This window comes from Oreochromis niloticus, linkage group LG7, assembly GCF_001858045.2.
Source record: "Oreochromis niloticus isolate F11D_XX linkage group LG7, O_niloticus_UMD_NMBU, whole genome shotgun sequence".
NCBI classification, from domain to species: Eukaryota; Metazoa; Chordata; class Actinopteri; order Cichliformes; family Cichlidae; genus Oreochromis; species Oreochromis niloticus.
Window position 1 is genome coordinate 57496870 of NC_031972.2, and position 14273 is coordinate 57511142.

Below are 14273 nucleotides of genomic sequence, written 5' to 3' on the forward strand. Positions count from 1 at the left end.
TGTTTCTGAAGGGATGTTTTAGGGGATGGAGTGCTAGGTTTTCAGGTAATACTAGCAGAGGCCACAGACAGACAAAATGCTGCAAAATTGGTTTGTCAAATCCTTTTTATTTTATAAATGTTATATTACTTTACAAAACCCATGTTTACAGTGCTAGAATTGAAATACCCTGGTAACAACCAGGTGACTTGAGTTGGGCAGTTATTGATAACACTTTCATTCTGGTGTAAGAATGACATTGTTTGAAAAACCAAATAAGGGATTTAATTAAATGAAACAAAACAAAAAACAAAATATTAATTTTATATTAGAATATGGATCAACCACACCAACTAATGTTTCACAAGACCTTTTGATAAGTGAGTTATGGTTTAGTCTAATTACTTTAAAACTGATGGAACAGAGCCCAGATGGGAGCTTTCTACAGCTCGCTGCGTTCTGCATTTTCCTCATGCTGTTTGATCTTCTCTGGGATGGTCTGAGTCAGGAAGACAAACCGCTCCTTCTTCAGGTGCTGAGCAGTTACCTGCTTTTTTAAACCAATCGACAGGTACTTTTCTTCTGCTCCATACTTTGGCCAGTGGGCAAGGTTGTGCCCATCAGGAGATCTAAACACATATACATTTGTTATACAGTTATTAAATGTGTGAAGTGTGAAATTTACAGTAGTTCGAAATTCCTACCCTGTGCGAGCAAAGTTCCCCCAGTAGCTCATCATGATCTTGTTCAACTGTTCCTCATCCTCATTGCACGGATCTAAAATAATCATGTTGCAAAACATATTTTTCATACTTTGAAAAAAAAACCATATGCAGTGCTGTGCTGAGACAGAGATGTTCATATAGTCTTACTGGCTAATTTAACGTGGGTAGTTGTGAAGCAACTTCCAAACACTGTAAAAATTTCATCTCCATGGTCAGTCCCAACAAAACTCGGCCTTTTCTGCTGCAGGAATTTGGGAGGATGTTGGTACTCGTACAGGTATACAGGAGCGCCTGCATCTAGAATTAGACAAATGTGTGTAATATTTGTTATTGAAAGTGTGAAACAGTAAATATCAAGTGTTGGGTTTTAGGTAGATTTGTTTAATCTTTCATTGAACAAATGAAATTACCTCTGTGAGCATTAGCAGCTTTAATCGCTGGAATGGTGAAAAACAAATCTCCAAGCATCTCAGTGTACCCATCTCTGTTTTTCACACGGTCATCACCATTTCCGATATATTCATCAGCTATCACATCTCTGATAAATGCTTCTTTAGGCTTAAAGAAATAAGCAACACATCAGTTAAAGAAGCTTGAACAGGTCAAGGGATGATCATATTATAATATCAGGTAGTGTCTGCCTTACATCGGGGTAGAAGAGGGACACGATGTTCACAACAAACTCTCGATCTAGTCCTTCTGTCCAGTTTTGTGGAGCAAAAAACTAAGGAAATACCAAGCCAAATTACATTTTTTTTCACAATTGCAAAACAACAACAAACCACATTGAGATCATTGAGCTATTTATTCAGAAGTTTCTGCAACACTTACTGATGCAAGCATCCATCCACCTTCATCATTATTGACACCAGTCATGAATGGTACAGCATGAAGTTCATGTTTACGAAACAGCTCATCCACAGGTTTAGTCAGGAAATGTCCATCAACATTTACTTGAAATCTTAATGTTGTATCCTTAAGAGAATAAAATGCACAAAAGTAAAAGATGTGATAGTATGAACATAGCTGAGGGAGAAATGAGAGGCTTCAAAGAAATATTTTAGATGACATAATAATCGTATTCAGCTATTCAGCATTCTCTATTATGTTTCCACTCATTATCTCACCTGTGTAAAACCCACTATAGTATCAATATCAAGGTTTCTCATGCAGTCACTGATCTTCTTTGTGCTTTCAAGGCTGCAGTCAGATGCGTTTGCAACTGCCTGAGATGAAATGTCAAATATTTGTCAAAACAAATCCATTTTAATATGCTCATTATTCTGCAACAAAAATGTTTAACCCTCCAAAAAAGAAGAATATGGATAATTCACCTGCGCCATTGGTAGAGGATTCTTATCCACAATTACATTCATTGCAGCTGTGCCACTCTCAGCAATGGCACGGTGAAACAGCCCATCAGACAGAGGTGACAGGAGCTGGTGATTCAAGTAACACATCAAATATTAAGGTTTTGTTCTAGAGTAAAAGCACTTTTCCTGTAGATTCTTACCAGAAGAGACACGCTCACTCCACCAGCAGACTCTCCAAATATGGTAACTAATCCTGGGTCTCCTCCAAAGTTGTGAATGTGCTGCTGGATCCACTTGAGAGCTTCAACCTGGTCCAGCAGGCCAAAGTTCCCTGAAATGTGCTCATCTCCAGTGCTGATAGAACAAAATGTTATTTTATATCTTGTCTTACAATTGAAATATAAAACTCATGTGAGACTGCACATGATCCCCAGTAGGCCATCAGGATCAAGGAGAGCCCTGCTAGTGCACTCTCTCCACAGTCACCAATATTGTTTTTATTGTGAGGAATACATGGAGAGCTGAAGTCTGTCTTACTCTGTAAAAAACAAGACAAGTGGGCTTTTTTCTTAGATGCAAAGAAAGTGATCTGGACAGTCATTTTGGAGATTAAGACACTGATCCAGTTCAACAAGCTCTCTTGAGCTACAGCCACCCCTAATGCCACCCCAAGCTGGCAACAGACCAGCGTGTAGTGTCTTGTCTTTAAAGCCCGCTATCAGAGGCCAGTTTGATAGCAAGGCCGTAGATGCCTATGCTACCTCAACACATTTGTTGAAGCTTAGTGACATGGTCAGGATCTGAAAATGTAACAAGCTATAAAAGACAGACAACTTTGAATTCTTTTTCATATAAGATCAGATAAAAAAAGCAGAAAACAAAACTACAGTATGTTCTAATTTGGTAACTTGAGTTTATTTACCTGAGAAAACCCAGAAGTCCCAAGCGATACTGAATCTGAACCACAACTACGTCCTGGTAAGCAGCCAGGGCAGAGCCATCATAGAATGATGCTGATCCCATTGCAAAGCCCCCACCATGGATCCAGACCATGACCTGAAGAGAACAACAAAAGACTTTTCCTTGGAGGATCTTTTGGAGTCTCAGTCAAGCTGCAATAAAAAGTCTTCAAGAGTTTAAACATTTAACAGACAAAAACATTTTAGTTTAAATTTTAGTACAAATGGGTTCTAAAAATGTGCATCTTTATTCAGATTGTGATTAGGCAAACCTACAGAAAAGGATTCTTACTGGGAGCTTGGCACCATTAGCTTTGTTTGCAGGAGTGTAAATGTTGAGGTAAAGACAGTCTTCAGAGATTTCTGGTATTTCTGCCTGCAGTCCATCAAGTTTATCAAGCGTATCTAAAACAAGTTGCTTAGACTGAATGCACCTTAAAGACAGACAATATCAGGATTAATAAATAAAGCCAATCAATTCTCAAAGTGTCTTTTGCAAGAATCTGAAGCACACCTTCCTTACATTAGTGGCTGCTTAGTGGCATCTCTTACTCCTTCCCATCCTTCTACAGGCTGAGGTGGAGCCAGTCTCAAGGAAGGGCCGAGGGGTGGTTTGGCAAATGGGACACCCAGGTAGGCATGGACACCCGTCTCCTTCCCTTTCACACTCACATACTCACCTCTCAGGCCCCCGAGCTTTGTGTGGACTACAGGTGCTGTCAGGGTATTAGAAATCAGTGAGAATCATAACATAAAACTTTGTATTTAAAAAAATTAAGTCTTCCAGTGACAAGTGCTTAGAAATTATAACTGACATCCAGAATTTCTCATAATATGCAATATCTGGTTCTGTTAACGTCATCAAAAAAAAAAGCTAGTTAACACTGTCATGAATGGGTTAAAAGTACTTAGCACTTGGAAATTATACCTAATTCTTCAAAATATCCAATATTTGAATCCTGGGAGTACCTTATTTTTATGCAAACTATATTCATCTGACAAGTTTAAAATTGTTTATACAGAACTTTTAATTTTATACAGTCATGTGAGGCCATGTGAAAGAACTAAAACTCAGAGTTCACTATACCATGTAGGTGATCAAAAGAGAAAGTAGTCAGAAATTTTATTAACTGGTTAATTGTGTAAATAAATTCAGTATCCAGGAAACATCTCAAACTGCTGGCTACTTTTAGAAACCAAGGAAAAAGGTTAGATTTTGCTGAGGACAATATAATCCCAATCTTTATAGTGGTGGAGCTAACCATCTTAAATAATCTGACCAGCTGTGATATCTCATCATTAATTTGAAAAATTTTTCTTGCTATTTTTTTTAACATAAACTTTCTTTGTTGTGTGGTGTCTACAATTATCCTGGTGAAGAAACAAGCTGAGCATGAGATCTGTTTCTGTTTATTCACAGTCACTGCAATACTCCATTTATTCCTTATCAGCATGAAGTCAGCAAAAAGGAAATTTACTTAAATAACACTTGCACCCTGTCCTACTAAAAAGTTTATCTTTATTCCTCTCCTATCAGCACACCTAGCCTGGTTATTTCCAATCTTTCACCTTTGAACAAAATGAATAGGTTGAATAGGTAATAACTCTAAATGGCCAACACTACCCCAACTGAGAGCTGATACAACATGAAGTTAACCTTATGTTCATTTCTATTTTAAGAGCATGTCTAAAATACAGCTAGAGTGTGTAAATCAGATTAACAGTGTGTCTGAACTGCTTCTGTTTTTACTATAATTATTACTGTCTGAGGGATGATTGATTGCAGCTGTCAGATTGTAACAGATGTTTTTCTAAGAGAAACTCCTACAACAGAAACATGCACTACATGTACGATACACAAACACAAAGGCATACATTAGACACAACTTAAGTGTTGTGACAAAGGTCATTTTGCCAAGAACAGTTTTCCCCTACTCACCCTGAAGGTCTGCAACAACACAGAGGAATAAAACAGATATCAAGAAGCAGAAAGTCTGCTCCACATGGAACTTCATGGTCGACTTTTTGGATTAAGAAACCAGGCAGATTCTCTGAGACGTGAGCAAAAAAGCCAACAGACGTAGAGAGTGCTTCCTCTTATTAAGCCTTTTCCTTTTCTCTTTCACATAGGAAAACAGGTAGTTTCTCTTACAGGATGTGACGTGATTCATTCAGTTTGACACCAAACCGACATTTAGTGAAGTGTGTCCAGAACACCTTCTACTTCTTTGTTTTAGACCTACTTGACTACAGTGCTTTATTTAATGAAGGGGGATTTATTTTAATTATGAATTTTTATAAAGCCTTTTTGTTGATCATCTTTTCATAATAAAAACTCTGGCTCGCTTTGGTTGCAGACATATGTTCCTCAGGTTAATCAGAATGTAATAAATGGCTTAGTACATTTAGGTCAATATTCACGTTCAAGGTTTGAAATCAAAAGGGGGGATAAGACAAATATGTGCTATTTCACCTTTAATGTTTGTAATGGTTGCAGAAGATTTACCTAAAAACACTGACAGGGAGGGCATTAATATCATACAAAATCAGTTAATAGTAAGTCAGTTGGCAGAGATTTCCTCTGGTTTGTGACAGCTCCACATTGAAACATTGAATTTTGTGAAGGAGAAAAAGAGAAAAATCTCTAACAAACTTATTAGAACATTCTTACTGATTTTTTTTTTTTGCCATTATTTTCTTCTTTCAAACTGGATAACCAAAATAAGAAAAACAAATTTTCACACCTAATACTTCCTAAAGCGAAAGAATTCATTTTTAAAAATTGAAATTAAATGTATCCAACTAATGATAATCTGAATTTAAAGTATCCCAGTTGTACAGCTTAAGCACTTCCGTTATTATAGTCTCAAAGCAAAACTTCACTTTGTAAATGCCATGAGTTGTTTTAATAGCTTACACAATGTTTGCTTTGCTTTATACCTGCAATCTTATTCCTTGTAGATTTTCCATTTATATTGACCATGAGAGATACAGCTACATGTTATAAAGACTGCTCAGTGTAGAACAAAGTACTACGTAAATTTCATTGTGCTTGGTAGAGATATGCTTGTGATATGTAGTGATAAGGTTGATTTTACTACAAGTGTACCTTTATGGACAATATATTGAATTACACATAAACAGCTGTCTACCAATGTTATGTAAGACTGCTTATATAAATATTTCATATCATTATAGGGTGTTGAAACATTTATTCATTTTGCTTTTTTTTTAGCTTTGTGTTTTTCTTTATTAATTAAAAAAAAAAAAAAGACCACATTGCCACACTATCTCAGCTGAACTCTGGACACACACACACGTTGCTTGTCATGTGTTTCTATGGTGTATTAAGAGCTTTTCATGTGCTATGCGCAGAGGTGTTTTTTCTGTTCTCAAACTGATCTCCCTGTTGGAGCTCAGTCTGGGGGGAGTTCTTTTTTCTCCTTGTCTTTCCTGATATTGTGTATTTTCCATTGTTCGGTTCCGGGTCGCTGCTCGTGCGGCTGACCAGCCAGCTACCTAGCCTGACCTGTCTTCCCAATGTGATGTTTGTGTATTGTATGTACGGTCGGCAAGGTCAGTCTCTCAATTGCCCCTCGGGGATAAATAAAGTCTTCTGAATCTATCTATCTAGGGTGTTGAAACATTTATTCATTTTGCTTTTTTTTTTTAGCTTTGCGTTTTTCTTTAATAATTAAAAAAAAGACCACATTGCTCAGTCAGTCAGTCAGTCAGTCAGTCGAGCCGAGCCGAGCCGTGTGATGTTGGAGGAAAAAGGACCCAAAATGCAGGCAGTAGACTGATGATACTGGTGACGTTTATTTACAAGTGGCGGAGTGACAGAACAGGCAGTGAGGCATGACAAATAACTGAAGAAACCTAGACTGGGAAAACTAAATAACAAACCTGAGATCATACGAAACGGGGTGAGGGGCAGAGAGACGCAGACAAAGGAACAGAACACCATGGAACGCAGACGAGCCGACAACGAGCAAAGATCGACACCCACTATATAAACACACACACAAGGTAATCAGGTAATCACACACAGGAGGGAAGCACAGCTGATCCAAGACGACTGGAGGATACAAGCTGAACACAATGACAACAGACACAGACCTTCAAAATAAAACAGGAAATCCACAACACGAACTCAGGGACACGAACCGGGCACAAGCGGAGGACAGAATGCCCAAAATCAGAATAAACTAGAACAGAAGACAATAATCATATTAAACACAAAACGCTGGGTCAACGACCATGACACTATCTCTCTCTCTCTCTCTCTCTCTCTCAATATGTATATATATATATATATATATATATATATATATATATATATATATATATATATATATATATATATATCTAGAGAGAGAGAGAGAATTTACATTTTGATTCTAACCTAATACAATACAATTCTTGAAACGAAAGTTTTATCTGTAAATCCAGCTATTTAAATAATTTGCCTTTGGACCTTTGTTTCCGGTCCCATATGTGTCACTCACATATGGGACTCCACAAGAATATCTCTCAAATCCTCTCTAGTGCACAACCTCAGGGAGCTTTTCAGCTTGAGCACACTTGTCAGCAGCAAGAGAAAAAAAATGAAAGGGAACAGATTGTCACATCTTTTTAATTTGCTTTCTATCAGTGTAATACAAGACAGCTGGGCTCAACTATCACCCACAAGGAGAATTTCTCTTTTCACTCCTATTTTATTTCAGTTCAACAGTTACATGTAAAAAAAATTGCATTGGTGTACCCATCATCAAACTGCTGTTGTCATTGCAAAGGATTATTTTACATATCTGTGTTTAGGATTGTATATCCAATAAGACTGACATTTAAAAAAAACACACACACAATATAAGCATGACTTAATATTAATTTTATTTTAGAATAAGGATTAATAAAGAGACACTGTTGGTCCATACTAACTCATATTTCGCAGTATGTGAAAAGTGAATTATTGCTTGGTCTGATTATTTTAAAAAACTATATAAAAGAGAAAAGAGATGTGACAACAGCTCGCTGCATTCTGCATTTTCCTCATGCTGTTGGATCTTCTCTGGGACGGTCTGAGTCAGGAAGACAAATCGCTCCTTCTTCAGGTGCTGAGCAGTTGCCTGCTTTTTTCAATCAATCGCCAGGTACTTTTCTTCTGCTCCATACTTTGGCCAGTGGACAAGGTTGTGCCCATCAGGAGATCTAAACACATATACATTTGTTATTCAGTTATTAAATGTGTGAAGTGTGAAATCTACAATAGTTGGAAATTCCTACCCTGTGCGAGCAAAGTTCCCCCAGTAGCTCATCATGATCTTGCTCAACTGTTCCTCATCCTCAGGGCATGGGGATGAGGAAAATTTTCATTTTTCATACTTCTGAAAAAAAAAACAAACATATGCAGTGCTGTGCTGAGACAGAGATGTTTATAAAGTCTTACTGGCTAATTTAACATGGGTAGTTGTGAAGCAAAGTCCAAACACTGTAAACATTTCATCTCCATGGACAGTCCCAACAAAACTCGGCCTTTTCTGCTGCAGCAATTTGGGAGGATGTTGGTACTCATACAGGTATACAGGAGCGCCTGCATCTAGAATTAGACAAATGTGTGTGATATTTGTTCATGAAAGTGTGTAACAGTAAATATCAAGTGTTGGGTTTTATAATCTTTTCTTTAAAAAAAAAAATAAATAAATAAATAAAATGAAATTACCTCTGTGAGCATTAGCAGCTTTAATCGCTGGAATGGTGAAAAACAAATCTCAATATCAGTGTATAGGCTTACACACAGCACTGCATTCACATTTGTCTTTCTTTAAATATAAGGTTTAATTTACAGGATAATAAATAACTGGTTTTGGTCTCAGTTAGTTTTTTTGTGTGTGTTTTACCCCTTTTTATGTTTATGGGGATGCTGTTGGAACTATACCAAATAAGGTTATAATAAATACAGTTTAAAGAGGTAGGGGTGTTGGTTGCATTGAAGTATAAACAGAAATACGATTTATAAATAAGGTGTAATGTCCATGAGTGTTGGCAGTGCAGTTATCCTCCAGTCAGGGTGGAGGTAGGGCATGTTTGACAGCCTGTGGGTAAAAACTTCTGTTGAGTCTGTTTGTCTTTGACCTGATGGACCTGTAGCGTTTACCAGAGGGAAGGGGGGGAAAAAGTGAGTGTCCAGGATGTGGGGGGTCTTTGATGATGATGCTGGCTTTCTGCTGAAGTCTGCCAGTACAGATGTCTCTGAGGGGGGTTAGTGAAGTGCTGATTGCCCGCTCTGCTGCCCTCACCACCCGCTGCAGTTTCCTCTTGTCCTCCGCGGTGCAGCAGTTGAACCAGAGTGTGCAGCAGTAAATCAGAAGGCTCTCGATGGTGGAGCGGTAGAAATTTACTAGCAGTCTTTGGGGTAATTGGGCCTGACGTAGTTTCCTGAGGAAGTACAGCCTTTGTTGTGCTTTCCCTACCTGGTGGGAGATGTTTGTGGACCAGGTAAGGTCGGCCGAGATGTGGACTCCAAGGAACTTAAAGCTTTCTACCCTTTCTACCTCCTCCCCATCAATGTAGAGGGTAGAGTGCTCAGATCGCTTTGTTCTTCTGAAGTCGATTACCATCTCCTTAGTCTTGGCTGTGTTCAGATACAGGTTGTTGTCGCTGAACCTCCTCTCTGTAGGCTGAATCATCGTTGTTGTCGATCAGTCTTATGACGGTGGTGTCATCAGCAAATTTTATAATGGTGTTACTGGTGTGGATTGGTGAACAGTCATGGGTGAAAAGTGAGTATAAGAGGGGACTGAGGACACACCCCTGTGGGACACCCACATTCAGAATGAGGGTGGAGGAGGTGTGCTCTCCCATTCTGACGTTCTGGGGTCTGTTGCTCAGGAAGTCCAGTATCCAGCTGCACAGTGAGCTGCTGAGTCCTAAGTTGCTTAATTTATTAACCAGTTTGTTAATAAATTAAGCATAAAAGGCTCACAGTCACTGTGACAGGAAACAGAGTCACAGAGTTTTACAAACTCTTGCAATGTGAAAGCCCTTTTTTCTGACAGTTGGAGCTACAACTGCTACATCCTCAGATTGGCACCATTAAACAGGATACATCTCTAAGAAAAGGATGATGATTGAGTGAGCATACAGTCACAGCAATAACCTAGCACAGCCGTTTTCATAAAGCTAAAAACTAAACTTCTCTTTTGAACAGGAAGTTGTCACTTTGGTGCCGTTACATAGTTTTTTTAAAAGTATGTATGGACAAAATGGTTTTATTTTATACTATCAAGCAATGAAATGGTCATTGTTTAGCAAAGACAGTTTTATATCTCCATGTAAGAGCGTAGGATCTCAGTACATTAATATTTCTATGACTGAATTATTCATATATACATGTGTGCATTTTAAGGACTTGGATAATCAATAAATGGGAAAAGAACAAACCAGACAATGAAACAATGATCTTTTATGAGTTTTTATTTTTAAACCAGACAAAATGATTAAATTAGAAACTAAATATAACAGCTGCTGGCTATGCTTCTAATTTCTGGTTGATATTGTAGTATTTTATTTCGCTGGATGTCCAAATTGGGTGAGGCGACTTTAGGTTTGAATGGGAGTTTAATTTGAGTACATTTGATTTATATAGCACCATTTGACAATAATAATTGTTAAATATAATAAATAAAAGACCTTAAAAATAATAGAGACAAACCCCCAACAATCAAATAATTCCCTATGAGCAAGCACTTGGGGATGGTGGGACAGAAAAACTCCATTTTAAGAAACCTTCGGCAGAATGAGGCTCAAGGATGAGTAACTGGTTGGGGATGAAGGCTCAGCCTCCCATTAGACTCATTAGACCTCACCAGAGTGAACAACTTTCTCTGCAGCATCACAGCTCATAACTTCATACCCTGTCCTGATACTTCTATTTCATCTGCTATAAAAAAAATAAACATATACTATCATTGCAATCTAGACAACAGCTCATAAGTTTGTAGAGAATTAGAAACGTCTTATTTTCTGACAACAGTGAAAATCTTTTTGATGTTTTACTAAATTAATCAGAAGCGTAAAGAAATATAAATAATTAATGGTAACACTCATCATAAATCACAAATGAGATTTAGTGGAATATCTACATAAGTGTTGTTGCGACAACGTCGGTCTCTCCGATTCTTTTTGTCTTGGTAGAGATCACGCAGAGATGTTTCCAAATTTCACACAATACTTTTATTACCCATTTTCCTTACAGATGCATCTGGAGATCAGCACACTGCATCCTGTGCAGTTCTACTCTAAAGGCTGATCTGAAGAGTTTCACACAACAGTTACAGTTATAGTCTCTGGTCTCCAATTCCTACAGTAAACCCTCCACAATGGAAAAACACTGGTAAAGTGGCTAGGGGTGCTGACACCCTGACCCCCATCTCCTTTTAAGGTAATGTCCATTGGCCCTCACCCTCAGTAAATCTTGCTACTGTCTTGGGGGTGAGAGTTAATTGCCCCACTTCCCTGCACCCCAGTTCTTTGTTCCCATCCCAGGACTATTTTCTATTTTGTAATCTTACATTCTATTACCAGCAAAATCATACTACGACGCATACTAATAAACTACATTCACTATGACCTCAATACCTAATACACAGTCCATTATTTCTACAGTGTACTGTTATGAAAACAACAGAATGATGATGAGACACTGTGGTAAAGTTTTACAGGTTTATTTGCAGATAGTTATGAATACAGAATAAACACTGTTGGGTCCAGGAGACGGGGCAGAGGTACTGAAGGTTGTCTGAAGGCACACTCAGACACTGTCACAGAAGGTTGGGGAGATCCGTAACGCTGAAACGTCTGCACAGAAACAGAGTGAGCAAAGGCAAAAACTGATGGAAAATGTCACATGACTGTGGCATGATACGTTACCTTGGTGATGCAATGATCTGGTTGTTTAGAAACCAGCATGAAGACCTCATGAGGAACAGGCGAGTAATCAGCTGATTGTGGACAAGTGACTGAAGGATCAAAAGGTGGAGGAGCATCCCCTGAAAAAGACAAGCACACGGACAACAACACAGGCATACACCGAAAGAGGAGACAAAAGAGAAAAAAGCAGGCCAGCAAAAGAGGGCAAGGGAACCATGACATCTACAGGGGCCAATTTTCATTTGGTATATTGTGTCACCAGATGTCGGTTTGTGATGTTAGGTCCCAACGTGTCAGTCAAGAACCCTTTTACCAAAGATATCAGCACAAACCAAAATCATTGTGTGGATTAAAAACAGTAAATTGTCAAGGTTTGTGATGGATCATCCCATTTTGTATTTGTAATCTGATTAAATCAAATTTGTTTCTGGTTTATAACCATGTGATCTGTCCGAGTGATTGTTTCAAAAAATGGGCCCATGTATAACTGTGTAGACAATTCCTAATGCATCATGGGCGATTTAACATAAATGATTCATTAAACACACATCTGTGAAAACATTACTCGTAAACTTTGTGTAATATTACGTTAAAGCAAATGTAAATTATTAACTAAAAGAAGAATGTTTGAATCTGACCACAAACTTTTGAGCAGTAGTGTGTATTGTATGCATGTGTCTGTCTGTTTCTGATTAGGATTTTGTCATCATTGTTAACAAAACACTCATTTTTTTAGCTGTGTCTATCATCAAAAATTGAGTTGATGGCAAACTCTCCCTAACAACTCCACTTTATTGGGTGCTCATCAATCTATTCAATCAATCTTTTCATCAATCTACTCTACTACAGATAGACACATGCATACAACACACACTACTGCTCAAAAGTTTGAAGTCATTTAGAAACATCTTTTTTTCTTAAAAAAACTAATATTCTTTTTTATATTTTGTAAATTAGTAGGGAATGCAAATAAATATTATTGTTTAAAACTCTCGTTGATCACAAATTATGATTGATGTTTGATAAAATATTAACTGGTGTATGGATGCCCATTTACAACAATAATAGCAAGTGTGTAGATTATATTACCTACCCTCAGTTTATCACATTCAATCTCAGCTTACTAGTGACCCAACATTTTTCCAAATACAGCAATGCTAACCAACATCATTTTTTCAAGTAATATAATGATAAATTTTATATATTACCTTTTTAAATATCCCATTTTTTCTTTCGAACGTCATTAAAACAAGCTTGCACATTTGTATAACAACAGTTGGACCTTCAGATCTTTTAAGCTTTCAGTTTTTTCTCAGTGTCATACATGGATTAGTTTCCATCTCTTTCAATAAGAAAGTCAAATCTTCAGACCCTAAAACAATCTTTGTTTCTTTCAATCATTCCAATATTTTTCATCTCCTGTAATACAATTGCAGTTAACCAGGGCTTAGCTACTTTGATCTACAGTGATTTTGGGGGTGTGGATATCTTTTTTTTCACAGGTGCAAAGCCTTTTTCTACAAAATTACGAATAAACTGCATTTTTGCAGTCGACACAACACCACACAGATTCTCCGAAATGTGAGCCAAAGAGCCAAGAGACAGAAAGAGTGCTTCCTCTTATGAGGCTTTCTCCTTTTATCTGTCACATAGAGACAGTGTTTCTTGCAGGATGTGACCCAGTTTTTTTATTTATTCATTATATATCAGACTGCTACACAGAACCTACCTTATTAGAGTAGCGAAAAGTGACACAATATACAATTAAGCATTAATACAATAAAAACAACTGTGTTACCTTTTTAAAAAAAAAAAAAAAAAAAAAACTTGTTTAAGCTCTAAAGGTGGACATTTTAACATCGGGCTCCTCGCGCCTCAGAAAATTAAACAGGTTGAAAATATGGTGTTCAATACAAAACAATAATCTATACATATTATCCGGTTTTAAAGTATCCCAATTACGCAAAATACCTTTGTGGACAATAGAATCATACATGGTGTTATAATTCTCATATATGTATAATTATACATTATACATGGTTCTAGATGTTTGAATTAATGGCATTCGCTACCTAAACTAGTAACACATTTAGCAAGCAGGGGAGCAAGTTGCATTTCACAAAATCGAAAAAGATCTCACGAGCCAGCCAGGAGTCGAACCTAGAATCTTCTGATCCGTAGTCAGACGCGTTATCCATTGCGCCACTGGCCCGATCTAGTATGAATCCCTATCGCATCACTATTTCAAGAGACACTAAAACAAAGCCCGCGTTGGTTATTCCTGACCTAAAGCTAAAAGATCCCAGCGAGATTTATTGCCAGAAACCAAATATTACGTTGAAGACATTAACCAAAACAACTTGTAA

The 14273-nt window shown here is 37.6% G+C and overlaps 1 protein-coding gene, 1 long non-coding RNA gene and 1 other non-coding gene across 3 annotated transcripts; all 3 read right to left on the minus strand.

Moving 5' to 3' along the window:
- Positions 1-214: 214 nt before the first annotated feature.
- On the minus strand, positions 215-5006 carry LOC102075843 (liver carboxylesterase 2). Its single transcript, XM_019361958.2, has 13 exons — positions 4916-5006; positions 3500-3692; positions 3269-3410; positions 2940-3073; positions 2218-2371; positions 2039-2143; positions 1832-1930; positions 1536-1679; positions 1351-1428; positions 1115-1262; positions 852-1001; positions 684-756; positions 215-608 (listed from the first exon to the last, which is right to left on the minus strand). Exons 1-13 carry the CDS (start codon positions 4989-4991, stop codon positions 422-424), a joined length of 1683 nt encoding a protein of 560 aa, XP_019217503.1. The 5' UTR covers positions 4992-5006; the 3' UTR covers positions 215-421.
- A 2996-nt stretch (positions 5007-8002) lies between these two features.
- LOC112847483 (uncharacterized) lies at positions 8003-8356 on the minus strand. The gene is made up of 2 exons (XR_003221041.1): positions 8263-8356; positions 8003-8187 (listed from the first exon to the last, which is right to left on the minus strand). It is a non-coding gene; the product is annotated as an uncharacterized LOC112847483 (long non-coding RNA).
- A 5690-nt stretch (positions 8357-14046) lies between these two features.
- On the minus strand, positions 14047-14119 carry trnar-acg (transfer RNA arginine (anticodon ACG)). The gene has a single exon. It is a non-coding gene; the product is annotated as a tRNA-Arg (tRNA).
- Positions 14120-14273: the final 154 nt, after the last annotated feature.

Bases quoted from the DNA above. Each gene is read 5' to 3' on its own strand.
- LOC102075843 (XM_019361958.2), bottom strand. From the start codon at position 4,991: ATGAAGTTCCATGTGGAGCAGACTTTCTGCTTCTTGATATCTGTTTTA. The intron at 2,372-2,939 runs GTAAATAAACTC...TTGTTCTATCAG, and splicing joins GGACTTCTGGGTTTTCTCAG to CACTGGAGATGAGCACATTT. The intron at 1,429-1,535 runs GTAAGTGTTGCA...GTATTTCCTTAG, and splicing joins GTGGATGGATGCTTGCATCA to TTTTTTGCTCCACAAAACTG.